Below are 25,055 nucleotides of genomic sequence, written 5' to 3' on the forward strand. Positions count from 1 at the left end.
AGGTACTCTACCCAACTCATTCTATGAAGCCACAATTACTCTGATACCTAAACCACAAAAAGACCCAACAAAGATAGAAAACTTCAGACCAATATCCCTTATGAATATTGATGCAAAAATCCTCAATAAAGTTCTTGCTAACCGAATCCAAGAACACATCAAAACAATCATCCATCCTGACCAAGTAGGTTTCATCCCAGGGATGCAGGGATGGTTCAATATACGGAAATCCATCAACGTAATCCAGTATATAAACAAACTCAAAGACAAAAACCACATGGTCATCTCCTTAGATGCGGAAAAAGCATTTGACAAGATCCAACACCCATTCATGATAAAAGTCTTGGAAAGATCAGGAATTCAAGGCCCATACCTAAACATGATAAAAGCAATCTACAGCAAACCAGTAGCCAACATCAAAGTAAATGGTGAGAAGCTTGAAGCAATCCCTCTAAAATCAGCGACTAGACAAGGCTGTCCACTTTCTCCATACCTATTCAACATTGTACTTGAAGTCCTAGCCAGAGCAATTCGACAACAAAAGGAGATCAAAGGGATACAAATTGGAAAAGATGAAGTCAAAATATCACTTTTTGCAGATGATATGATAGTATATATAAGTGACCCTAAAAATTCCACCAGAGAACTCCTAAGCCTGATAAACAGCTTCGGTGAAGTAGCTGGATATAAAATTAACTCAAACAAATCAATGGCCTTTCTCTACACAAAGAATAAACAGGCTGAGAAAGAAATTAGGGAAACAGCACCCTTCTCAATAGTCACAAATAATATAAAATATCTTGGCGTGACTCTAACTAAGGAAGTGAAAGATCTGTATAATAAAAACTTCAAGTCTCTGAAGAAAGAAATTATAGAAGATCTCAGAAGATGGAAAGATCTCCCATGCTCATGGATTGGCAGGATCAACATTGTAAAAATGGCTATCTTGCCAAAAGCAATCTACAGATTCAATGCAATCCCCATCAAAATTCCAAATCAATTCTTCAACGAATTAGAAAGTGCAATCTGCAAATTCATCTGGAATAACAAAAAACCTAGGATAGCAAAAACTCTTCTCAAGGATAAAAGAACCTCTGGTGGAATCACCATGCCGGACCTAAAGCTCTACTACAGAGCAATTGTGATAAAAACTGCATGGTGCTGGTATAGTGACAGACAAATAGACCAATGGAATAGAATTGAAGACCCAGAAATGAACCCACACACCTATGGTCACTTGATCTTCGACAAGGGAGCTAAAAACATCCAGTGGAAGAAAGACAGCATTTTCAACAAATGGTGCTGGCACAACTGGTTGTTAACATGTAGAAGAATGCGAATCGATCCATTCCTATCTCCTTGTACTAAGGTCAAGTCTAAGTGGATCAAGGAACTTCACATAAAACCAGAGACACTGAAACTTATAGAGGAGAAAGTGGGGAAAAGCCTTGAAGATATGGGCACAGGGGAAAAATTCCTGAATAGAACAGTAATGGCTTGTGCTGTAAGATCGAGAATTGACAAGTGGGACCTCATGAAACTACAAAGCTTCTGCAAGGCTAAAGACACCATCAATAAGACAAAAAACCACCAACAGATTGGGAAAGGATCTTCACCTATCCTAAATCAGATAAGGGACTAATATCCAATATATATAAAGAACTCAAGAAGGTGGACTCCAGAAAGTCAAATAACCCCATTAAAAAATGGGGCTCAGAACTGAACAAAGAATTCTCACCTGAGGAATACCGAATGGCAGAGAAGCACCTGAAAAAATGTTCAACATCCTTAATCATCAGGGAAATGCAAATCAAAACAACCCTGAGATTCCACCTCACACCAGTCAGAATGGCTAAGATCAAAAATTCAGGTGACAGCAGATGCTGGCGAGGATGTGGAGAAAGAGGAACACTCCTCCATTGTTGGTGGGATTGCAAGCTTGTACAACCACTTTGGAAATCAGTCTGGCGGTTCCTCAGAAAATTGGACATAGTACTACCGGAGGATCCAGCAATACCTCTCCTGGGCATATATCCAGAAGATGTCCCAACCGGTAAAAAGGACACATGCTCCACTATGTTCATAGCAGCCCTATTTATAATAGCCAGAAGCTGGAAAGAACCCAGATGTCCCTCAACAGAGGAATGGATACAGAAATTATGGTACATTTACACAATGGAGTACTACTCAGCTATTAAAAAGAATGAATTTATGAAATTCCTAGCCAAATGGATGGACCTGGAGGGCATCATCTTGAGTGAAGTAACACAATCACAAAAGAACTCACACAATATGTATTCATTGATAAGTGGATATTAGCCCAAAACTTAGGATACCCAAGATATAAGATACAATTTGATAAACGCATGAAACTCAAGAAGAATGAAGACCAAAGTGTGGACACTGTGCACCTTCTTAGAATTGGGAACAAAACACCCAGGGAAGGAGTTACAGAGACAAAGTTCGTAGCTGTGATGAAAGGATGGACCATTTAGAGACTGCTGTATCCAGGGATCCGTCCCATAATCAGCTTCTAAACGCTGACACCATTGCATACACTAGCAAGATTTTGCTGAAAGGACCCAAATATAGCTGTCTCTTGTGAGACGATGCCGGGGCCTAGCAAACACAGGAGTGGATGTTCACAGTCAGCTATTGGATGTATCACAGGGCTCCCAATGGAGAAGCTAGAGAAAGTACCCAAGGAGCTAAAGGGATCTGCAACCCTATTGTTGGAACAACATGATGTACTAACCAGAACCCTGGAGCTCTTGTCTCTAGCTGCATATGTATCGAAAGATGGCCTAGTCGGCCATCAATGGAAAGAGAGGCCCATTGGACTTGCAAACTTTATATGCCCCAATATAGGGGAATGCCAGGGTCAAAAGAATGGGAATGGGTGGGTAGGGAAGTGGGGGGCGCTATGGGGGACTTTTGGGATAGTATTGGAAATGTAATCGAGGAAAATATGTAATAAAAATAAAAAAAAAAGAAAAAAGCTAACCAGCTCAAACTTGGGGGGTAGAAACTCTTGCGAACTGCCCAGGTTATCTAGGGAATGGAGGGAGGCCAGAGGTGGTGCCTTTTACATGACATCCCAAAATTCCTGTGTGTCCTCGCATTGACCATACCTGATATTTCTTGGCCTGTCTTTCTGTTCACTGTCCACAAATATTTGTTGAATGTGATGTGTAAGTTTTTATGTGTACTATCTCACAACAAACACATAGTGTACCCGTCAGAGGTCTTGTGGACCCCGGCAATATAACTCAGATAGATCATCAGGCTTGGTGGCAAGCACCTTTACACACAGAGCCAGCCCTTGTAAAAAAGTATGTATGTGTCAGGTCCAAAAGAAATTGAGGACAAATGGTTGACTATTAGCATACCAAAGCTCATGCTTGCCTCCCTTGCCTCTCTCTCTTGGTCTTCCTCTCTTCCTCTCTTGCTCTCCCTATCCACCTTTCTCTCTCTTCTCATGGCTCAATCCAGTCTGCTGGCCTTGTTCAATGTACTACTTTCTCTTTCTGCTGTATTCTTCCTCATATCTACAATAAAAACCTTCCCCTCCAACTGGACAGATGGCTCAGTGGTTAAGAGCACTGACTGCTCTTTTGAAGGTCCTGAGTTCAAACCCCAGCAACCACATCCAACCATCCAAAATGAGATCTGATGCCCTCTTCTAGGGTGTCTGAAGACAGCTACAGTGTATTTGCATATAATAAATAAATAAATCTTTAAAAACAAAACAAAACCAAAAACCTTCCCCTCGCCCATACCTTGGGTTGGGGGTGCCCTCACTTTATACAGTATGCAAGGCATGTGTGTGCAGAGGTCTGAAGGTGATGTCAGATTTCTGTCTCGATCATTCTGTACTTTATTGATATCAACAGCAGGCCTCTGCCCACACATGTACTTGTTCTTCTGTTTTCCCTTTGAATGAGAAAAGGAATAAAAAGAAACGAAAAGGACATGACTGTTTCTAAGTGTGATGGAGGAGAATGCTTATTACAGATGTGTGGGAGAGCATAGTCAAGGGTGGGGGCATCTGGGAGAGTCCAGAGTGTACATGGCCAGACAGAGCTGGACCATGAGGGGAGAGAAGAAAGGAGAGGAAGAGAGGGGAACCAGGTGCAGCAGCCAAGAGGCCAATGGAACAAAAGAGGGAGATGGTAACCAAAATGTCTGGATTATATGGGAAAGAGCCTCTGTGGGAAGGGCAGCTCAGGCCCTGGGCTGGAAAGTTCAGGGTAGAGGGCTGGGTGTGGCAGCCATACCTTGCAATAGCTAGGGACTGAGGGATGCTGTGAAACCGAGGAGGCCAAGTCCACTTTGATATATTAAATAGGCATGTCAACAGTTTTCCCCCTGGGTTTGAAACTCTATACCTTAAGTCCTTTCTCTTGGTGCTTATGCATCCTGGATGTAGCAGAAGCAGAATGTCACATTGTCCTGTTTCTTGTCACTGAGCACTTGTCATATCACAGCTTGGGAAAAAGTCTGCACACCAAGGTGAAAAGCAGTGTCATGTAACTGATTCTCACCTGAAAATAACAATTGCTTCACAGAGCGATTTTGTTCTTGTCCACATCGGAAGACTTGTAGGGACTTTTGGGAACATGGCAACCATGCAAAGCCTTTGATGGTTTTCCACCGAGTATGTGAAATGCAGCTTGGAAACTGCCTGTATTTTTTTTTCCTTCAATAATGTTATTTACATGGCAAGTGCTAGATCTCAAACCCTGGACAAACAGCTGAGGTGCGTATTAAACATAAAAATGGACCTGGCCATCAGATTCTCCCAGCATGCCTCAGTCTCACTTGTTACAGGATATGGCTAACACACCCCTGCCCCCATCCTCAACTTTCCCAGACCAGAGGATGAGCTGTTCTTCCTGCAGCCCTTCCCTATATGGTCTGGTCATTTTGCTTATCCCAGTCTTTTGGCCCAGGCCTCCTTTTTTTTATCAGCAGCTCCTCTCCTTTCTCTCTTCCCTGACTCCCCCTCCTCACATGGCCCAGTGCTCGCTCTCTCTCTCTCTCTTTCCTTCTTCCTTTCTTTCTTCTTATTTAACAAACAGGGCCATTTCTTGTTCATTTTTTCCCTAAAGTAATATTTCAACAAGTTAAAGGCTCAAAGGGTGTTTATATTCAGGAGAGTATGTCTTCCTCGGTCAGAGTTTTCTGCAAGTGATGAGAGAGGGCAGAGAGCAGAGAACCTCATCGATTGTGGGAAAATACAGCCCTGGATCTGCCTCAATCCTTTGAACGATTCCCAGCTCTAGTATCATATTCTTTTGCTGGAACCTTCTTCAAAGGTTTTATCTACATTAACTTCATGAGCACTGTGTTGAGTATTTTTAGAACTATGTAAATCAAATGCGACACTCAACCATACAACAATGCACTCACAGACAGGCAGCACTTTTGCCCACCAAGCCATGTCCCTGGTCCTGTGCCAACTCTGTTCTTCTCAATATAGGCATACCCTTCCAACTGTTCACAATGCCTGTGACCTCATATGGTTACCACAGTTTGGATCTTTATATCTCCCAGAAACCTTAGTGTTGAAAGCTTGGCCCCATCATTGCACTCTGGGTCAGAACCTACCTACCAGTGACCCAGGGTGTGGCTGTGACTGGAACACTGCCTCCTGACCCAGACAGTGGGAGCTGGAGCATTGGTTTGCCTTGCTCCACCTTGCTTTTCTTCTTTAACAACATTCATGTATTGGTGCATCTTACAAGCTTCATTTGCAGTAACGCCACAGAGAGAAACTTGCCAAAGAACTTCCCATGAGGTTCCTGTGGCCTCTTGCTGCATCTGTGGCCTCAGGTCAGTTGACAAGCCTTACAGTTTCTTCAGGATTAAACTGTCCTTGCTGGCTCATGTGTGATGACTGCCAAGTGAACTGGATTGCAGCTGCTGGTTCTTGTGTGGTGTCTGCTGAGAGGACTGGACTGCAGCTACTATTAGTGTGTGGTGTTTGCCACTGGACTGAACTGCTTATATCCTGACAACAAAGATTGGACTCACCTCCAAAGAACTATTTCTAAACAGATCTACTTCCACCCTGCCCTAATACCTTTTCTTTTCCATTACCTCTGGTGGGTGGTAGGCTAGGGGGAGGTTGAATGCTTAATAAAGTAGGTTGAAAAAATTTATGCATACATATGGTCATGAATGTTAAAATAAGCAAGGCCAACACCAGGTCACACCAGTCAATTCCTGACCCTCTCTTCCCTATGTGCTGGACATGATGTTATAGGATAGAATGTCTTGTCTGCCTAGATCTTAATTTGGTCCAATTTCTCCTTCCCATTTCCTCATTCCTCCTTATTAAGTGGAGTGTTTACTCTTTGCATGTTTCATCATCAGGTCAAGGAATTTTCTTTTTGATTTGCATGAGTGTGGCTGAGAATTGATCCCAGGGCCTCATACAAGTACTTTATTCAAAAGCGGTTTCCCCAGCCTTCCCGTTCCTTCTATAGGAGTTCAAAGCTAAGAATTCGCTTGAGCCTCAGAGAGGGTTTTGTGTGGGATGGTAAACCATGGCAGGAAGCTTAGTAAGGGAGATCCAGTGTGAGATCCAGAGACTTAGTGAGTACACACCTGAGACTTAAGTGCCTCCCTGCTCCCTGCCAGATTCCTGGCCTGGAATGCCCAACATAAGGAAATGTGACCTGTGGTCCTGTAGGCCCAGAGCAGAGTTCTCTGTGTTAGAGACCCGCAGGGTTTACCAATAACCTTCCCTTCCCAGACATTCATCCTTGCAATAGGTATTTAATCTCGGCTCCACCCTGAGAAGTTGGTACGGTATGCATCCATTTTCCATGATGAACAGTTTAGAACCATGGACTGTCTCTTTCATTAAGAACCACCATGAGGAAGGTAGAGAGGGTCTTCAACTACCAAGCTGCAGCCTAAGCCTCCTACAGAAGGCCTCTCTGTGCTTCTACTCACAACCACAACCAAACTAAGGACCTTCGTCGATGAGCAAAGCCAAAGCTCCCATTCCACCCCTCACCACCCACCCCCCCCACCCCCAGGCCCTGGCCTAATTGCCATCCTCAGCCCCTGACTCTGCTCTCAACTCCTTGAAACTCAGCTTTGCCTGGATGTCCAGGAGTTTGGGAGTGCCTGGTCCCTGCCTTCTGTGTCCCATGGCCCCCATCACATCTCAGACTGTACTTTCCCATTCCTGAGAGGTATCTTGGAGCTTCCCCAAAGCCCAGCACAAGTTTCCCTGGTTTCACCTCTCTAACGGCTGTGCCCAACAGCATGGCATGACGAGGACCCACCATTTTGGGCTTGGCCTTTTGAGCAGTTCTGGGAACTAAGATCCTTGATATCATGAAGAGCCTTGGAAACAGACTGGATGCATTCCGAGTGTGTGAGTTCAAGAAAGCAAAATACATGGTATTTTGCAGCTGGTGATTATGAGTTTGACTTGAATGTTCATAAAAGGCTGATGTGTTGAGGGTTTGGCTCCCAGAGGTAAAGCCTGTTGGACTTGGAATTTTGAACAATACTAGAACATCTAAGGTGTTAGGAAGTCTTTAGTGTGACTGACATTTTGTGCTGTAAAATGGATATGCTCTTGGGGAAACGGAGGAATACTGTAGTCTGAATTTCAAATGTCACAACATCCCAATGATTAGATGCATGGTAAGAGTCAGGCATTTGGAAGTTGTGGAACTTTAAGCAATGGTGCCTTGAGGGAAACCTTTAGGCCACAGTGCATTCATCTCTTAAAGTAATTAGGGAGTCTGGCCCCTTCTCATTCCCCTCCTGTATCCTGGGTGTAAAATTCGTGATTTTATTTCATTTTGTACCCTTACCACAAGCTCCAAATCTGTGGAGTCAAGCAATCATGAACCAGATTCTCCAAAATTATGATCCCAAGTAACCCTCTTCTGTTTATAAGCTGGTCATCCCAAGTACTAGTTATAGTAATAGAAAGCTGTTCATACTTTGGTTTGTGGAATCCAAGTAGATTTTTTAGTGTGAATTCCTAGTTTATTCCATGTCCTTAGCACCACTTCTCTCTCTCTGAGCTCTATCTTCCGAGCTCTTAAAGTAGATGCTGAAGGCAGAATCCACATTTAACAAGTTTCAAAGTGACCACAAACTGCTACTTTCTAGGGCTGTGGTGGTTTGAGTGATGGTGGCCCCATAGGGCCATTCTTGTTCCCCAGGTGGTGGAACTGTTTGGGAAGGATTAGGGGGTGGGGTGATTTGAATGAGAAGGCCAATAGTTAGTGGCACTATTGGGAGGTGTGGACTTGTTGGAGGAAGTGTGTCACTGGGTGTGGCTATGAGGCTTCGGAAGCTCAAGCCAAGCCCAGTGTCACGCTTTCTTCCTGCTGCCTGCTGCCTGGATGCAGAACTCTCAGTTTCTTCTCTATCTCTATGTGGATCACTGCCTGGATGCCACCATGCTTCCTGCCATGATGATAATGGACTGAACCTCCAGCTTACCAGTTCTTATAAAACCCAGTGTTATACAGCAGGTGTATACAGTTAACAGCAGTTGCTGTGAAGGGAGCTGTCCTGGGGCTGGAATGTAGCTAAAGGATAGAACATTTGCCTTGCCTGTGTAAGGCTCTGGCCTTGATCCTGAGCACTGAAAAGAGCTGAACATCACTTACAACAAACGAAATCAATTTTCATCAAAACTTCCTATTTACAGACATGAGATGAAAGTATCCAAGCACATTGCAACGGAGAAACACAATGTCAGACATCATAAACCTTGGGAACCTTTGTCGGTTTAATGTGCTTATGGTGTAATTACCACTCAAAATGGCTGAGAACCAACTGAAGAAACAACCCAACCACTCATCTAAGGTTGGCCCACACCAGTGTTACCACACTCACATCGAAGAGATGCTCTCATCCTTGACTCCCAGGCAATCAAACCACCTTCTCGCCTTTAGCTTGGTTTCCCAGGTGCTCTAAACTCAGGGAAGAGGAGCCTTGGATGATGAGAACTGCAGATTAACACGGTGCTGCTGGGGAGGTGGCACAGTGCTTAGAACACGTATCCTTCAAGTGTGAGGACCAGAGATTGGATCTCCAGACACTGCGTAAATCCCAGATAGTTGTAACTGTCCGTCTGTAATGGCAGGGACCCTCAGGGAGCAGAGACAAGGGTCCGTCCCTAGGACACAGTGGCTAGCCAGACAGGAGTGTCAGAGAGCTTGTCAACTCAGGCAGTTTGCCTCAGTGAAGAACAATCAAGGTAAACTCTCGATGTCAACCTCTGGCCTCCCTAGGCACCTGCACACACAAGAGAACATGCGGACACATATGCATGCACACAAAGACATGAGAAAAAAATAAAAGTAAAATTGTCAAACGTTTACAGTGCTTATGGCATAGCTACTATTCAAAACCAGTAAGAATCAAACCCGGAAATAATAAAGCACAAACCCAAGCTGTAGAGTAGTTCAAGGGCCTGAAAAGACACTGTGTAGTCTCCAGCTCCTCAGCTCTGACGAAACCCAGTGTTGTGTACAACAGACACATAGATAATAGAAAAATAATGGTGAACTAGGTGCCTTCATAATCTTAATACAGTAAATAGTGATTTTTCTTGGATCAAATCATGAGATTCAACATTTTATATATGAAGATGCAGGGAACTTTTGATTAGCCTTGCTGCAATGTTGAACCAACATTTATTATAAGGAGTATCATAATTTTATAGTTAGAATTGGTGAAATATAGCTTTAAAAATCACTTCTCAGAAAATTAGAACCAGAGTACATTATTAAATATATTAGATGGTTCCATGTTCACAATAGGAACATATTCTCTCTCTTTTTTTGGAATATTTACGTATTTTTTATTTATTTATTTTATATACACTGTAGCTGTCTTCAGATACACCAGATCTTATTACAGATGGTTATGAGGGATGGTGTAGTTGCTGGGAATTGAACTCAGGACCTCTGGAAGAGTGGTTGGGGCTCCTAACAGCTGAGCCATCTCTCCAGCTCAAGAGTACATTCTTAAAGCTATTTCTGTTTCATGTCTCACTTCATTGAAATGAAGAATGGGCTGGCAATTACATTAATTTCTCAGAGCTGTCTTACAGGAATTATAGAGATCATGGGTTTTATTTTAGAAATACTTCTCTTCTCTTCTCTTCTCTTCTCTTCTCTTCTCTTCTCTTCTCTTCTCTTCTCTCTTCTTTTCTTGAATCATGGGTTGGGGAGATAATTTCAATAGGGGCAGTGTAAGGAGTTTCAGGAGACCTGGTGCCTCATGACTGCATACTCACTGTCAGCTGGAGAAGACACAGGCTGCAGAGCGTCTCAGGAGAGTAGCTTGGAGACCTTGGCTGTGGGTTTTATAAAAACATTTCTACTATATTTCTATTAGAAAATGTCTCATTCTTCATTTTAACCACTGCAAAATCCATTGCATGTGTGCACATACAGCACACACACACACACACACACACCTTTCCACCTTCCACTTTCATTTAGCTTCCTTGATTAGCCTAAAGCTAGAAAGTAAAGTTTTCTGGCCCTCACTGTTGATGCTTTTCTCCTGCTTTTGATCCAGAGGTAAGGTGGCTACTTTATACATCACAGGGAATAAAACAGTTGTTAATACTGCTGAGCCCAGACAAGTATACAGAACTACTGGGAGATCTGGATAGTGGCCTTGAAGAATTCCAGATAGTGCAGGAGTCGCCATTAGTCCCAGGGCAGCACCAATCAAAATAAACGCTGCAGATTTCCCATTTATGCTGGTGTACTGCTCAATCCAGGAGATGCTGCTGGGAAACGTGGCTGCCATTGAGGCTCCATACACAGAAGTCGCGATCCAGAGACAAAGAGGGCTCTTGTCAAAAAGCACCAGAAAGAAACATGAGGCCAGGCTGCCAATGTTACACAACACAATCATGGTTCCAGGCTGTAAGAATGTTGCAAAGAAGATGGCCAGGCCCCTGCAGGCTGCAAAGGTTCCCCAGAAGATGGAGTTCAAGCCAGCTGCCTTGCTCTCTTCCATGCCAACATGGGTGATAGCAAAGGAGAATACGAAAGAGCCGTAGGTCACCTCAGCTCCCACATAGAAGAAGAAGAAGAGAAAGAGGAGGCATAGCAGGGCCCTGTGATATTTAGCCCTTCGAGCTCCCTGAGCAGATGCTGCAGATTTTTTCTGCTTTGAGTTTTTCTTAAAGAATGGAGCAAACAGAAAGACAGAAACTACTAAAACATAGGTGCCAATAGAAGCATATGTCCACAGCAGATTCTTGTCATCGGGTACCGCGAACACCGAGTCTAAGGTGGCTTCAAAGGATTGGTTCAAGGCCGAACGGTCTGATTGGTGTTCTGTGTAGTTCTGAGCAGATGCTGTTGTACCCCAGGCCAACTTAGCCAGCAGGGGAGCCAGAAAAGCACCCAAGGCAAAACTGAAGTGCAAGGCCTGCATATGTGGGGCTCCTTTGTCCCCCCAGAGATCCAAGATGAGGACGTTTCCACCTACCAACAAAGAAGTGATTACAGTAACTTACCTAATACATGACAAATGTTCTAAATTATCAAAGATTGCACCTGATTCAACTCTGTGAGGTAAGATCTCTACACACACTGTCTCATACTTATACATGACATCCAACCAGGCACATTAGCAAAGGCTTTTTATAAAATAGGCTGACAATCCCCTGGGGAATTTCATTTGACACACTTATTTGTTTACATATATTCTATAATTGTGATGGTTTGTATAAACTCAGCCCAGGGAGTGGCACTGTTGGAGTGGGTGTGTCACTGTAAGTATGGGTTTTAAGACCCTCATCCTAGCTGCCTGGAAGTCAATATTTTGCCAGCAGCCTTCAGAGGAAGATGTAGAACTCTCCGCTCCTCCTGCACCATGTCTGCCTGGATGCTTCTATGTTCCTGCCTCCATGATAACAGACTGAACCTCTGAACCTGTAAGCCAGCCCCAATTAAATGTTGTCCTTATAAGAGTTGCCTTGGTCATGATGTCTGTTCACAGCAATAAAACTTTAACTAAGACAATAATATACATATGCATAGGTATACATACACTTCAGACACATTATCAATTCTTTTTGTACTTGCAATAATAAAAATACTATTTATTTATGCTTAAAACAGATGCAACATACCCATTTAGAATCCTGGCCCTAGTGAGCCTATTACAGGAAACAATATGTATTTCAGACTCTGCCCTTAATTCTATCAGAGGACCTACAAGAAGAGAAGTCTAAAACTTCAAGCCCATGGCTATCTCTTTTTTTTAAATGATTGATTTTAAAAATTCATTCTACTCTGAATTTGCATCCAAACAAAGCCTAAATGAAATATTTCCAAATCTGTAAGACAACATTACACAGAGACAGAAAGGATAGAAGGTTGGAATTTGGAAGTACACCAGTATCACAAATGTCATTCAACAGGCTTTTGTGTGGGGCAGGGTAAATGTATGTGTGGACATGCACAGACTTGTGTGCACATGCAGGTGCCAGAGGATAATGCTCAGCATCTTCTATCATCCCCCACCTTATTGCCATGAGACAATATCTCTCACTGATCTAAAAGCTTGCCATTTGGCTACGCTAGATGGCCAGTGAATTCTCAGATCTTCCTGAGTCACATCCCCCATCCCTGCAGGTTTCAAAGACATCATCACACATGCAGAAATTTTACTGTAGAGGGAGGTTTTGAAAAAGCAAAGAACAAAAATAAATAAATGCAAAGAAAATAGCACAAAGCGCTGGCTCTTGGCTTTTCCTCTTTGGATCCTAACAGCAACAACCCATAATCTCTCCTAGGATAGAATCTCTAAGATCATTTACCATTGGATAGTTAGAAAATCCATGCCCTAATTTACACGAAGAGCAGTTGCTAGCAGGGTGATTCTGAGTCGATGGCTCTATGACAAGATCCACATTTCCCCGTCATTTCAAGTCCATCATGGGGAGCCGTTTAATACCTTCTCCACCCCTCTCAGCAGTAGTGTGCCCAAGTCTTAGATATGACCCTGAGTGATTCACTAACCTGTATCCAGAACACCAAAGGAGACACCGGTAACAGACATCATGGTAGTCAGTAAGGCAGCTGTTTTACAGAAAGGAGTGAGGTAAAGACTGGCTATGGTGAGCAGGTTGGACAGCCCTGAGAAAATAGTTGAAATTCAGCTGTCAAGATCAGTTTTCGAGCAGCCTATAGTCAAGTCAACATAATAACAGCTCCTCCAAGGGCAAACAAGATCAAATTAAAAGAGGGTGACCTTGTGAAGGTGAGAGTTGTATCTTCTACAAGTAGCCATGCTCTTGTATAATCTTTATGGATTATAAAATTTAAAAGGTTATGAAATGAATATAATACTGTCATTGACAGAACTGAACTATAAATTTTACCATTAAGCCATAGTTTATAACAGAAGAAGTAAAAACCATTTACTTAAACATTTTACATTCCAGAACCACAAGGAGGCCCAGCAAGATGGCTCAGTGCTGCCAAACCTGATAACCTGGGTTAGAGCCTGGGAACCCACATGTGGAAGGAGAAAGTTGTCCTCCAGTCTGTACACAAGGGCTCTAGAATGTGCACAATAACTAATTAAACATACTTTAATAATTAAAAATAATAATTCAAATGGAGAGGGCGTAGTTAGAAGGCTGGCTCAGGGACTGAACATGAGCCATGCATGTGTGAGGACCAGAATTCCAATCCCCAGAGCCCACCTAAAAGCTGGGTGGTCATGGTGGCCCCTTGTAATCCCAGAGTTTAGGAGGCTCCCCAGAGCAAGCTGGCTGGTTTAGTCACATCAGTGAACTATGGGCTCAGTGAGAGAGCTTGGTTCAGTCAATAAGGCAGAAATCAGTCAAGGAACATACCTGTGGCTTCCATGCCCTCACACACATTTCTAAACACATGTGAGCCCACACACATGTGCATATGAATACATACCACATACACACATGCACATGCACACATGGGCAAAACAAACAAACAATCCAAGAACCAAAAGGGATGTTTATATATGGAATAACAAAAAGGCCAAAAGAAGGAGGGATTAGTTTAGCAGTTTATAGTAAAACTTTTAATAACTTAGTTTGCGGACTTGGGAGGAGAATACAAGGCATAGTTTCTAGGCTGGCATTCAGATCAGTGGTGGAACAGCTGTGTAACAGGATTCTCCACAAACCAAACCTTACATTTATATAATCCTTATATGGATCCTTTCAGTCTACTTTGGAAATAAGAGGGTTCGCTCATTTATTCAACAGGAGCAATAGGCTTTCCCATCCCCTTTTAGTGTGTGGTAGAGAAGCTTGGGATGTGAAGCAGCAGACAAAAACACAGTCCCCAGTAGCCATCAACCTTCTGTCCCCCTTTGTGTCCAATCCAGATTTCAAGAGCAGAAGTTTCTAACCTCTTCAGCTCTAGGAATCCTGCTGCCTCAGATAAGCACAACTCTTGGGGTCAACACGCATCTGGAATAGAGCCTGAGTATCGATGAAGGCTGACAAGACTTGGGATTGCTAACACTCCTTCCACAGGGTTAGTAGTTCCCTGTCACTGACACGGGACAGCAGACTCTGGCAAAGCAGTTGTTGTGGGAGAAAACAAAACATAATAATACTTCGATTGTCCACGTCTCCAGGCTACTACTAAATATGCTAAATTACAGGCTAAATGTACTACTTCATATTTAGAGACAAATTGCAAACTTAGTAACAGAAACAAAGGAATGAAAATCACTGTTATCTTACCCAAAAGTAGAAAATGATTCATACAGTCGAAAAGCACTCCACCAACCACAGAGCCGCACAGGTAGCCGAGGGCACGGCCCACGAAGATTTCTGAAAGGCTGCTGACATTCCGGTTCACATTTCTTGCCAGGTCCGGAAATGTGGGTCCCAGCACAGCAGCACTCACTCCCTACGATTTACAAAGTCAAAAGCTCTTACTTATAAAGTAATATTTATCTAAATTTATAGTTGTAAAAAAATGGGGTATGGGTACAAGGCAGAGAGTGACTTTAAGGCCCACGGCAACGGAGGAATATTCAGTAACACTAAAGTTGCACAGCTATGAAGCTCCTGTTGCTTTTCTTCGTTTACTAGCCTCCCAACTTTTCAGAAGCTCTTTAATTCTGTGACTTTATCTTGCATTGTTTCCTATTTGACAATAACTTAAAAGGCTGCTCTGTATTAAAAGCTAATATGGGGGGGGTATAACAGTAGTAGACTACTTGTCTAGCATGCACAAGTCCAAGTTCAATGGCTAGCACAACTAATAAATAATTATTTTTATTTTTTCCATTTATTTAGTTTGTGTGCATGCACACATGCGTATGCCATTGTGTGAATGAATGTCTAGATCAGGGGACAACTTGTGCACCTTTCCCCCAGCCTTGAGTAGGCTAAACAACCCCATGATGGTTTTAGACCTAGCTGGAGTCATTTGGCCTCCCCACAATTGCAGTTTCCTACAGGAGCTTTGAGAATTTGACCACCTGCTAAGCTTGCTTTGCAACTCAATCCAGCTGAAACAAAGGATGGGTCTGTGGGCTTTCCCTATATAAACATAGTGCTGAAATTAAACTTTGAGCCTTGATCAGAAACCTTTGTCTTGGCTTCATTCTTCTCTCCCACCCCACAACCCTTGTCCTTTTTCATTTCCAGCCTCCCTTTCAGGTGTACCCAGTTATCCCATGGCTGTTAGATGGCTACAAACTTGTGTGAGCCAGTTCTCTCTTTCCACCATGTGGCTTCTTGCCACACCCATTCCAGTAGTGACTCATGTGACAGGTCCAAAAGCTTGGACGCAGTCCCCAGGCAAAAAGTTCACAGAAACTTAGTCTCCTGGAACCATGGCATCCTGTAAAACAAATGCTCCAAATCTATCCTTGCTTTAGTTGGTGAATGGATCTGTGTGCTTTCCTTCAATATTGTTTTATTATAAGTGCCTCTAAGGATTGATTTTAACATATAGCTAAGTTAGATTAGCCTCCACCAGTGTTCCAAAGTCTTAGGCAGTCCTTGAGCCGACCCTGGGCTTGGAATTCAGTAAGAATGTTACCTATTCAGTAACATTCAAAATCACCTCTAGTATTGAAAGAGAGACAGTGAAAGAAATCAGGCATTACAATTTACTAGAATAGAGCTAGTAATCTCAGGGCTAGTCTACATAATATACTTAGAACAATAGATAACTGAGTCACTCCCATACACAGGAATTTACAATGGCCTAGGGGGAAGGTGGACTATATAATAGACTAGAATTGGAACTATGGCAAGGGCATGAAGCCCTTGCCCCTGGCTTCTAAGATTAAACTAGGTGGGGCTGCTTTTGATTCCAGTTGCTAACATTGATTTTTATCCCAGTTGGTTCCTGTTAGCTTTTTGTACGCATCCCTCTGTTTTGTGTAAGAGTCACTTATAAGTCTGATGCTCTCTGTGAGACAAATTAAATTCAGATACAACACCCCCTTGTGTCCGTATTTGTTTGTCACTTTTCGCCAACTCCCTGCCCACCTGTACCGGGATTCTGATTCTCCCATGGATGGAGGGGCTGACTGAGGCCAGTCTGCGGTAACTTCTGAAGATCAAACTCAGGACCATCAAACCTGATGGCCTACATCTTAAACTGCTGAATCATCTCACCAGTCACCATCATCACCATAATTTATAAGGTGCACCATTAATCTTATATTTGAAATACATTTTAGTATAGTATTTATAATTTAAGTACCAATATGATAATTTACATATCAAAATCATAAATATGATTTTTCTAATTTTTATTATATTAAAAGTGAACTCCTTCTGGTACAGATGGGGTTCTACATATATAGACTACATAGGAGACAAGTCAACTGAGCCTACTCAAATCTATACGTTCCTTCAAAGAAACCCTCAGTCATCAGAAGCACAGACTGTCAACCTTCCTTGCACACACCAGGTACAACATGACTTTAACAATAAAATGTTAAAGAATGACAATTTATTGTTCAAAGTAAATTTGGTCTATAGCTATCTCAGTACGTGAGGAGCTCTAGTGCAACCTGTCAGCACACTAACTTCCAAGTGTATTTCCCATAACACATGGGCAATTTCATGGGCTCCACAATGTGTAGGCTATGTTCAAACAAGGCAAAATTTAAACTGAACCAATCACAGGTACTTCCATACATCCCTTTCTTTCTCTGCCTACAGATCTTCCTCTCCCCACTCTTGGGTAGGGTTGTCTACTTCCATTGACTCCCGAGGTCACCAGACTTATAAATCTTCCTTTGCTCAAATAAAAAACTTTCACAATATTTGTTTTATGTATATGTGTGGGTGCCTGAGTGGGTGTACATGCACTTACATGAATTCAGGGGCCAGAAAAGGCTGTGAGATATCATGAAACTGAAGTCACTGAAGCCAGATGACATGGAGCTGAGAAGCAAATCCAGGCCCTTGCAAGAGCAGTAGGTGCTCATAACTCCTGAGTTCCCTCTCCAACCCCTTAAATAACATTATACCAAATGGTTGGCATCAGATGTGCAGTGCTAAAGAGACTTCCAGTGATGGCCATGACATCAAATGAGCATACAAATGTGCTAGCCAGAGTCTCTTGTGCCCAGTGATCTTGGATGGCAGCTGCAGGTTGCTTCTTGATTTGAGTTCTATGGATTTGTGTAGAGTCCTCTGTGGTGCAGTGATACCTCACTGGACTGCCAGCTAGAGGGCATGCTTGGAATGGATCCCTCAGGGGAAGGTGTCTGGACACTTACTTATCATCACAAAGTTAAGGGCCTGGAACCTGTGTGCATGCGGGGCTGGGACATCTTTGAACTACATAGTAGCTAGAATGGTGATATTTTCACTTAGATGACCTGGCTCACTTGTGAGGTACGATGGAAAAGAGTCCAATGTCTTAAAATCAGTGCCTTGCACTCGTTAAAGCAGTGGCTCTCAGCCTTCCTAATGCTCCGTCCCTTTGCTACAGTTCCTCACGTTGTGATGACCCCCCCCCCAACCATAAAACTATTTTAGTTGCTGCTTCATAACTGAAATTTTGCTACTGTAAATAGCAAATACTGTGTCTTCGAAAGGTCTTAGGAGACCCCTATGAAAAGGCAATTTGGCCCCAAGGGAGTGGGGACCCACAGGCTTGAGAACCAGTGTTTTAAAGGGTTCACAGCAGCACACATGAGGGGCAGTCACTCACAGAGAGATCACGGTGTTTGCCATAGCTACTGTCCTCAGAATGTGTGGATACCGTCACAGCACCAGAGCGTCCTAGAGATACATGACACAGAGACACAACAGCTGGAGGAGCTAAGCCAAACGAGGCTGAGGGCACAGTACCTCGGCCTGGGAATCCACCCACCCACAAGCTGTTCCAGCTCAGCAAAGAGGCAGGACTGAGGCTCAGGGGAGGCAGTGGCCAGGACCCCTCAGCCCAGAAGGATCCTCCAAGCTCCTGAGGCTGTCGGGGTCATGGTTTTCGCCTCTCTAAGTAGAGCAGTGAAGTTTAAACAAACAGTAATACAATACATTTTAAATGAGTTAATGGCCCCTTCCTATGAGATCCCTTGGGCAAGGAAAAACAAGTCTTAAATATCTTCTCACATATCTACTCTTCTATTTGCTTATGACCTTGCCAATGTGTAAGAGACTTCTATCACTAAATGCTAAAGCAGGTGTGGTGACTATTTATGATCCTAGCACTCTTAGGCAAGCTGATGTGAACGAAGTATTCTTTAAAAAACAAAAAAGGAAGAGGAGGAGCCACATTCTTTCCTGACTTCTATGTCTTGGGTAGTGTATGGTTCATAGGATGCTGTTGATTTAATTTGAAAAGGCCTAGGCATCTAGAGGTTGCACAATTTACACATTCCCAGTCTGAATCTTGTTTCATAACGTTTCTACTGACTTCCTTCCTACTGTGCCCTGGACATTAAGGTAAATAAATGCTAAATTATAAGTAATGCACAAAGCTTAAACTACTAGAAATAAGGAAAAAAAGGGGGTTGGGGCTGTCGAGATGGCTCAGTGGTTAAGAGCACTGACTGCTCTTCCAGAACTCCTGAGTTCAATTCCCAGCAGCCACATGGTGGCTCACAGCCATCTGTAATGGGGTCTGATGGCCTCTACTGGTGTGTCTAAAGACAGCCACAGTGTACTCATATAAATAAATAAATAAATAAATAAATACTGCCTATGTGATATGAAGGTGTTTTATTTTATTAAGGAAGATGAGAAGAGGAAAGACAGGACAAAATTGAACAGATGGGGACATTACAGAGCTGGGGTGCAGCTCAATTGGCACAGTGCCTTCCAGGAAGCCCTGGGTTCAGCTAATCTGCACTCCAGCCCTCTATTATGTTTAAGTCCTATATGTAAGAGTAAGGCCCAGCAGCCCTCCCCGAAGTCCCAACTAATCAAGAGGCCAGGGCAGGGAAATGGATTGAGCCCAGGAGGTGTGGTCAGCATGGGCAACATAGCAAGACTCACCTCATAAAACTGGCACGCAACAGACACAAACAACTTTTCTTGCCAAATGCCCTAATACTGTACAGAACTCTCCCCTGATCATTAGCCACAAGCATCTTAAGTCTTGCAGTTAGTTGTTTAGTCTGAAAGGGCAACCATGGAAAGGACGATCAAGTTCCCCTGGCCTGGGTAGGAAGTCCCAGACCCAGTGGCTCGTAAACCTCAAGCTGATGTTTAACCCAGCATCAAGCACAGTAAGAATTAAGTACCAAGGAATGACTTGGCAGATTCTCATGCTAAGTAGCCAGTGGTGAAGTTATTAAGCTTTTCAATTTGAATGAACTCCAGGGATTGACCCAAGTCCAATTACCTATCAGAACCTATTTAGTATGGGGTACTAAGGACCTGAACTTCAAAGGATGTAAATCCCTTGCTAAGCGTGGCCACATGGAGAGCTCCAATGCCTCCTGGTGCTTCCTCAGTCCTCAAAGCCTCTGGCATTAGAAGCTCTGCACTCTAAGATACACTGTGTGTACACGTGTGTGTGTGTGTGTGTGTGTGTGTGTGTGTGTGTGTGAGGAGACCCAGACTGTAACAAAGCATTGGTGGATTTGTACTTTCACTGTGAAGTGTTTCTAACCTGTGTTTGCGTCCCGTCCCATCCATCATGTTAGTTAAGACAATAAAGTGCCAAATCCTGTGATTTTAGCAGCTGGCTAAGTCGGACACAGTCTTTCATATTCCACCTGAGGTGTCCATTGTCTAGGTGATCGGAGGGTGCCCTGTGAAGAAAGACTGACATTATAACAGTAGCTGCAGTTAAATTAGAAGTTGTGTTTCCCAGCAGGGTTCCAGGTCACAGTGCCACTCTAATTGTTCATCAGGTAAGAAAGCACAGGGGCTGGAGAGATGGTTCAGCAGTTAGCAGCACGGACTGCTCTTCTTCCTGAGTTCAATTCCCAGCAACCACATGGTGGCTCACAACCATCTGTAATGGGATCTGATGCCCTCTTCAGTTACACTGTACTCACATATATAAAATAAATAAACTTAAAAAGAAAAGGAAGTACAGACACAAAGGCAGTAGGGAGACCAGCTCCTGCATTGCCTGGATGGCATCAGTCACAAGCACTTCGAAGAGGTGGCAATTGGATCCACTCCCACTGGGGAGCATAGACTGAGCCCTTCTGAATTGTCACTGCTGCACCCCTGGTGATAGCATCTGAGTCCTTTACAGCCACCTAAACTGTGATATGATCCAGTAAGCAATGGTACCGTGCATTAACCCAAAGTACATTTTTCACTAGGACCAGCCTTCAGGCAGACAGCTTTCCCAAGAACATAGGCTATGATTTCCCTGCCATTTTGAAGGTGTTAGCTTTCTACATGAACACACACACACATGCAGATGCTATTGTCAAAGCCCCTGCCCATCCATAGCAAGTTGACTAGAATTGCAGAGTGGAAAGCTCTCCTAGATGTTCTGGAGATCACTGCTGCTTGTGAGACACTCACTGGAAATGACTGTCCAATTACTAACTAATCATGACAAATACATGTGATTAACAAGACCTAGGGATTACTATGGATAAAACCAAACATTTGAGTGGTGCCACATTAGGTCCAACTCAATGTCATTAAGTGAGATGTTATACCTCTGCAGACGGAACATAGAAAGCTTCCCCTCCAAACCTTGATGGATATATGTTTCCTTAGAGGTGAACTGGATTTAATTGATGCCTCCTGGGCTGCCATTAGGTGGTGATCGCTTCCACCTCAAGGGCCTTTATTGAAATTGCGGACTTCTGCCTTCTTAATTACTTTTCTGGAAGTTTCTATACCTTCCATAATCGAAGAAGTCAATACTCAAAATGAATGGCCACCTTTGACATTGATAAAAATGTCAGTCTCCATTGAAGAAAGCTTCTAGTAGTTTCTGTGTATTCGTTTTGCAGCAATGGGATGTGAGTGGTATGGAATGTAAAGCTACCTGTAACTTGGGGGAGAATTCTGATTTTGTAACAGGTAAAAACTTCCATGGGTTCTGAAACGTGGAGCCACTCTCTGAAAGGTAGGAACATTCACATATGGACTGGAACAAAAGTTCACTTCAGAGCTCCTCTTCGGGAGCTGGAGAGATTGCCTCAATGACTTAGGACTTGTACTTAGCTTTCATAGGGCCTCAGTTCCATTCCCAGCACCCAGGTTGGGCGTCTCATAACTGGCTTCCTGGGCACCGTATTCACATGCATGTTCCTATACACATGACTGCTGATTCTGTGGTTTCCCTCAACACTAACACTGAATAAGGGGACGTCTCGGGGAGAGCACACTGTGTGTTCACAGGGCAGCAGTCAGGTACTCTGCAAGCATCAGGGGTGGCAGAGGGCAAGCCCAGCTATGACAAAGCTTTCAAATACTTGTGGTTAGTGGCTCTCCAGGTTCCACTAGCTTATGTTGCCAGGCTAACTACAAAAGTAAGTAACTCTTTAAGTTAGGTAATTTTATAGGCAACTAATGGTCTTAATTGCTATTATACCCTAGACTAGCAGTTGTCAATCTATGGGTATATATGACCCTTTCATAGGGGTCACATGCATCTCAGATATTTACATTACAATGCATAACAGTATCAACATGACAGCTATGAAGTAACAACAAGAATAATTTTATGGTTGGGGATGGGAGTTCACCTTAACATGTGGGACTGTATTACAGGGTCACAGCATTGAGGTTGAGAGCCACTGGTCTAGACAAAGGCCATGGAGACTTGCACTCTAAGCCTGTTAATCTCCTTATTATGTGAGTGTTGGCTTGTTTGATTTTGATCTAGTTGGGTCTCTGCAGAAACCTGTTATAAAAGAGTGTGTTCTGGTTTCTTTGTCCTCTCTACCTGATAACCATCATAACGTCTGTCTCCTGTTTTTGTTGGGTTACCTTGAGTCACAGATGTCTCTATGCGCTCATCCTTTGAAGGTATAACGAATTTCATGACCAATTTGTTATTGTCCATTATGAATTCTGTAATTGGACCAAACTGACCATGACTGTCTTCACAGAAAGTGCCCTTTGTGCTCATTTCAAACTGAGGCTGGTCCAAGAGGAAAGTGAGATTGTTAAATCCGCCTACAGATGCTTCTGTGTGAAGGCTACTGTAGCCTACCAGAGTACTCCAAAAACTGGAGCTTTATAAAGGATATTCTTAGGCAAGTTGCTGACCAGACAAGTACTGAGCCCATCACAGATGCATACAGCCTGAAATGTCCAAAGCAGGTGAGTGAGTTGTACGAAATCACCTTATCTCTATATGCTTTCTGGTAGTTTTCTTAGCCTTCTCTTGCTCAGGCCCTGGCCAGTCCTTGATTCTTTCTTTGTGCAAAGAAACTGTTCAAATAAACAAATGTAACCTTTTCAATAAGAGCAACAAGACGAAAAGGTTAACCACTAGCGTTCAGAGAAAATTCCTTGGGCCCCTTAAGAAGTGGTTCTCATTCATCTATATTTCATGAATGCCTGGTTCTAATGGCACCACTGTCTGCTCTAACCCAACATGAGCCCCTTACCTAGGCCGAAGCCATCCAGGACCAGTGCACGTACAGCAAGACCTGGTCCACAGAGGGACTGACCCAGAGTCTGCAGCAATTTCTCGGATCTTCCACCTCATCAAAAGCCACCTCTGATTCCGTCCCTGGGATCCTTAGTTACCTGGACTCACTCCACAAACAACTCACTTTCACCTTTCCAAGGTCACAATTGCCAAAGGACCAAGGCAGGTCATCACAAACAGTGGACTGAAAAGAAGTCTAAGCGGTCAGTAAAAGTCACTTCTTGCTTTGCACGCTGCTCCAAGAAAAATATTTAAAGACCCGAAGACTCAATTTAAGTAAGATTATCATAGAGAGAGACATCTTCCTGGCTTTATCAACCTAACCAACTCTGCGACCTGGGAAAAGTCACTTCCTACTTGGGGAGAAATTATGCTGCTAGTTGGATCTGGTCAGGACCCAAGGAAGAACTCCTAGAAAAGCACATTCCTGTCTAACCACCTGGGACAGGGAGGGCCATTGGTACACACCAGCACAGTTCTCTCTCTCCCTCATACAGAAACCAAGTAAAGTTTGCTGCAGTTGGAAAATATTAGGGTCATCAATTTCACGTTTGATTAAAATTGTAGCCATTCTCCAGCGACCCAGGCTGGTTCAATAATGTTGCACAAAGGCCATACAAAGTGCAGGCGGTTACAGCCTCAGCTCTCACCATCCCCAGGAAAGCAGCATTCAGAACCACAGTGGTGAACCAGCGCAGTGTTCTTCCCACTTTGCCACTCGACACGGCCTGGAGCCCATTCTTCCCTGGGGTCTCAGTCTGGAGGAGGTGCTGCTCAACAGAAGTGGCCCCGGACCCACGGGACCCCATTTCCGACTCCAGCTTGGTGGCTCCAGACAACGGGCTTTTGGTGTGGTCCGGCTTTTTGGCAGGGTCCCTGGAGCTCTGAGCCCCTGTTCTGTCTTACCAGAAGATTGCTCCCAGTGCCTCCTCCCCCACGGACAGTCCTGAGTCAGGACCTTGGGAAGTTACACTTTGGACTGTACACGTGGTGCCGACACTCGCACCCATCTTGCACAGCCCCTAAGAAGACCGTTTGGCAGAAATAGGTCTTTCTCAGCAATCAGGGACCCAGCTTCTTGGGGGGAAGGGAATGTGGTTGCCTGGAAGACTGGATGCTTTCCTAGAAGCGCATTCAGTATCTCTCCCACGTAAGCGCACACAGATGGACGCACGGACGCCCTGAGGGAGAAAAAGCGGAAAGCACAGCCTCAGAACAACCCAGTCAAGAGGCTCTGGGGGCTGGAGAATGGCTCAGAATTTTCAGGGGTCTTGACTTTGGTTTCCAGTACCCACACTGGGCAGTTCACAACCTACCGGTAACTCTAGCTCCGACGGATCCAACAGACTCTTCTGCAAGGGGGAAAACTAGAGTCTCCCCTTCAGGTTATCTGGGAGGCCCCACCTTCCACGACTTCCCAAACTCCCAGTCCTGTCCATCAACATCTGAGCTTCTAAAGCTGCCATTCACCATATTCGTGCTACCAAGACCAATACGGGTTGAACCTTGTGGGTCAGCCTTCACACGGAGCATCTCAACCCTTCTGACACACAGTCCACTTTAGCCCTGTGCAACCAAGAGGATTATGGCTTACAGAGTACATAACAACTCGCCCAAGAGTAGCCAGCAGATCTCTGCTATGGATCATGTAATAATAGCTCATGAGCAAAAGCTGGGCTGGGGCTGATCTCAGAGCTTGAGTGCTTGTCTGACATGCTCAGGGGCCTGGGTTCTGTATCTAGGACTGAAAAATACTTAACTCATTGGCTCACTCTCAGCTACACACACTAACCCCAATTCCTGCAGATACTTCCGGGTACTGGAAGGGCTGTGAGGAATGGGAAAGGGCCATAAATGTGAGTCTTTGCTTGCGGTACATCACCTGGGGGTAGGACAGTTCTTTTTTAAAAAAGGAAAGAAAACACCAGAGATTTTTTTTTGAGGGGGGGGTTACGTTTCAAGACAGGTTTT

At 43.8% G+C, this 25,055-nt stretch overlaps 1 protein-coding gene across 1 annotated transcript; it reads right to left on the reverse strand.

Annotated features, from left to right (window-relative positions):
* Positions 1 to 8,135: 8,135 nt before the first annotated feature.
* Positions 8,136 to 24,028, reverse strand: LOC110303178 (solute carrier family 60 member 1). The gene is made up of 4 exons (XM_021174165.3): positions 23,735 to 24,028; positions 14,762 to 14,930; positions 13,041 to 13,157; positions 8,136 to 11,498 (listed from the first exon to the last, which is right to left on the reverse strand). The coding sequence occupies exons 1-4, from the start codon at positions 23,891 to 23,893 to the stop codon at positions 10,489 to 10,491; spliced, it is 1,455 nt and encodes a 484-aa protein (XP_021029824.1). The 5' UTR covers positions 23,894 to 24,028; the 3' UTR covers positions 8,136 to 10,488.
* Between the last annotated feature and the right edge of the window lie 1,027 nt (positions 24,029 to 25,055).

Source organism: Mus caroli, unplaced genomic scaffold (assembly GCF_978045245.1).
Source record: "Mus caroli unplaced genomic scaffold, Mus_caroli_1 scaffold_9, whole genome shotgun sequence".
NCBI classification, from domain to species: Eukaryota; Metazoa; Chordata; class Mammalia; order Rodentia; family Muridae; genus Mus; species Mus caroli.

What these genes read in the sequence shown, in the direction of transcription:
- LOC110303178 (XM_021174165.3), bottom strand. Translation starts at nt 23,893, where the DNA reads ATGGGGTCCCGTGGGTCCGGGGCCACTTCTGTTGAGCAGCACCTCCTC. An exon ending in ATGCTGCTTTCCTGGGGATG is followed by an intron (nt 14,931 to 23,734) that starts GTGAGAGCTGAG and finishes TGTAAATCGTAG; the next exon opens with GGAGTGAGTGCTGCTGTGCT. An exon ending in GAATCATTTTCTACTTTTGG is followed by an intron (nt 13,158 to 14,761) that starts GTAAGATAACAG and finishes CTATTTTCTCAG; the next exon opens with GGCTGTCCAACCTGCTCACC.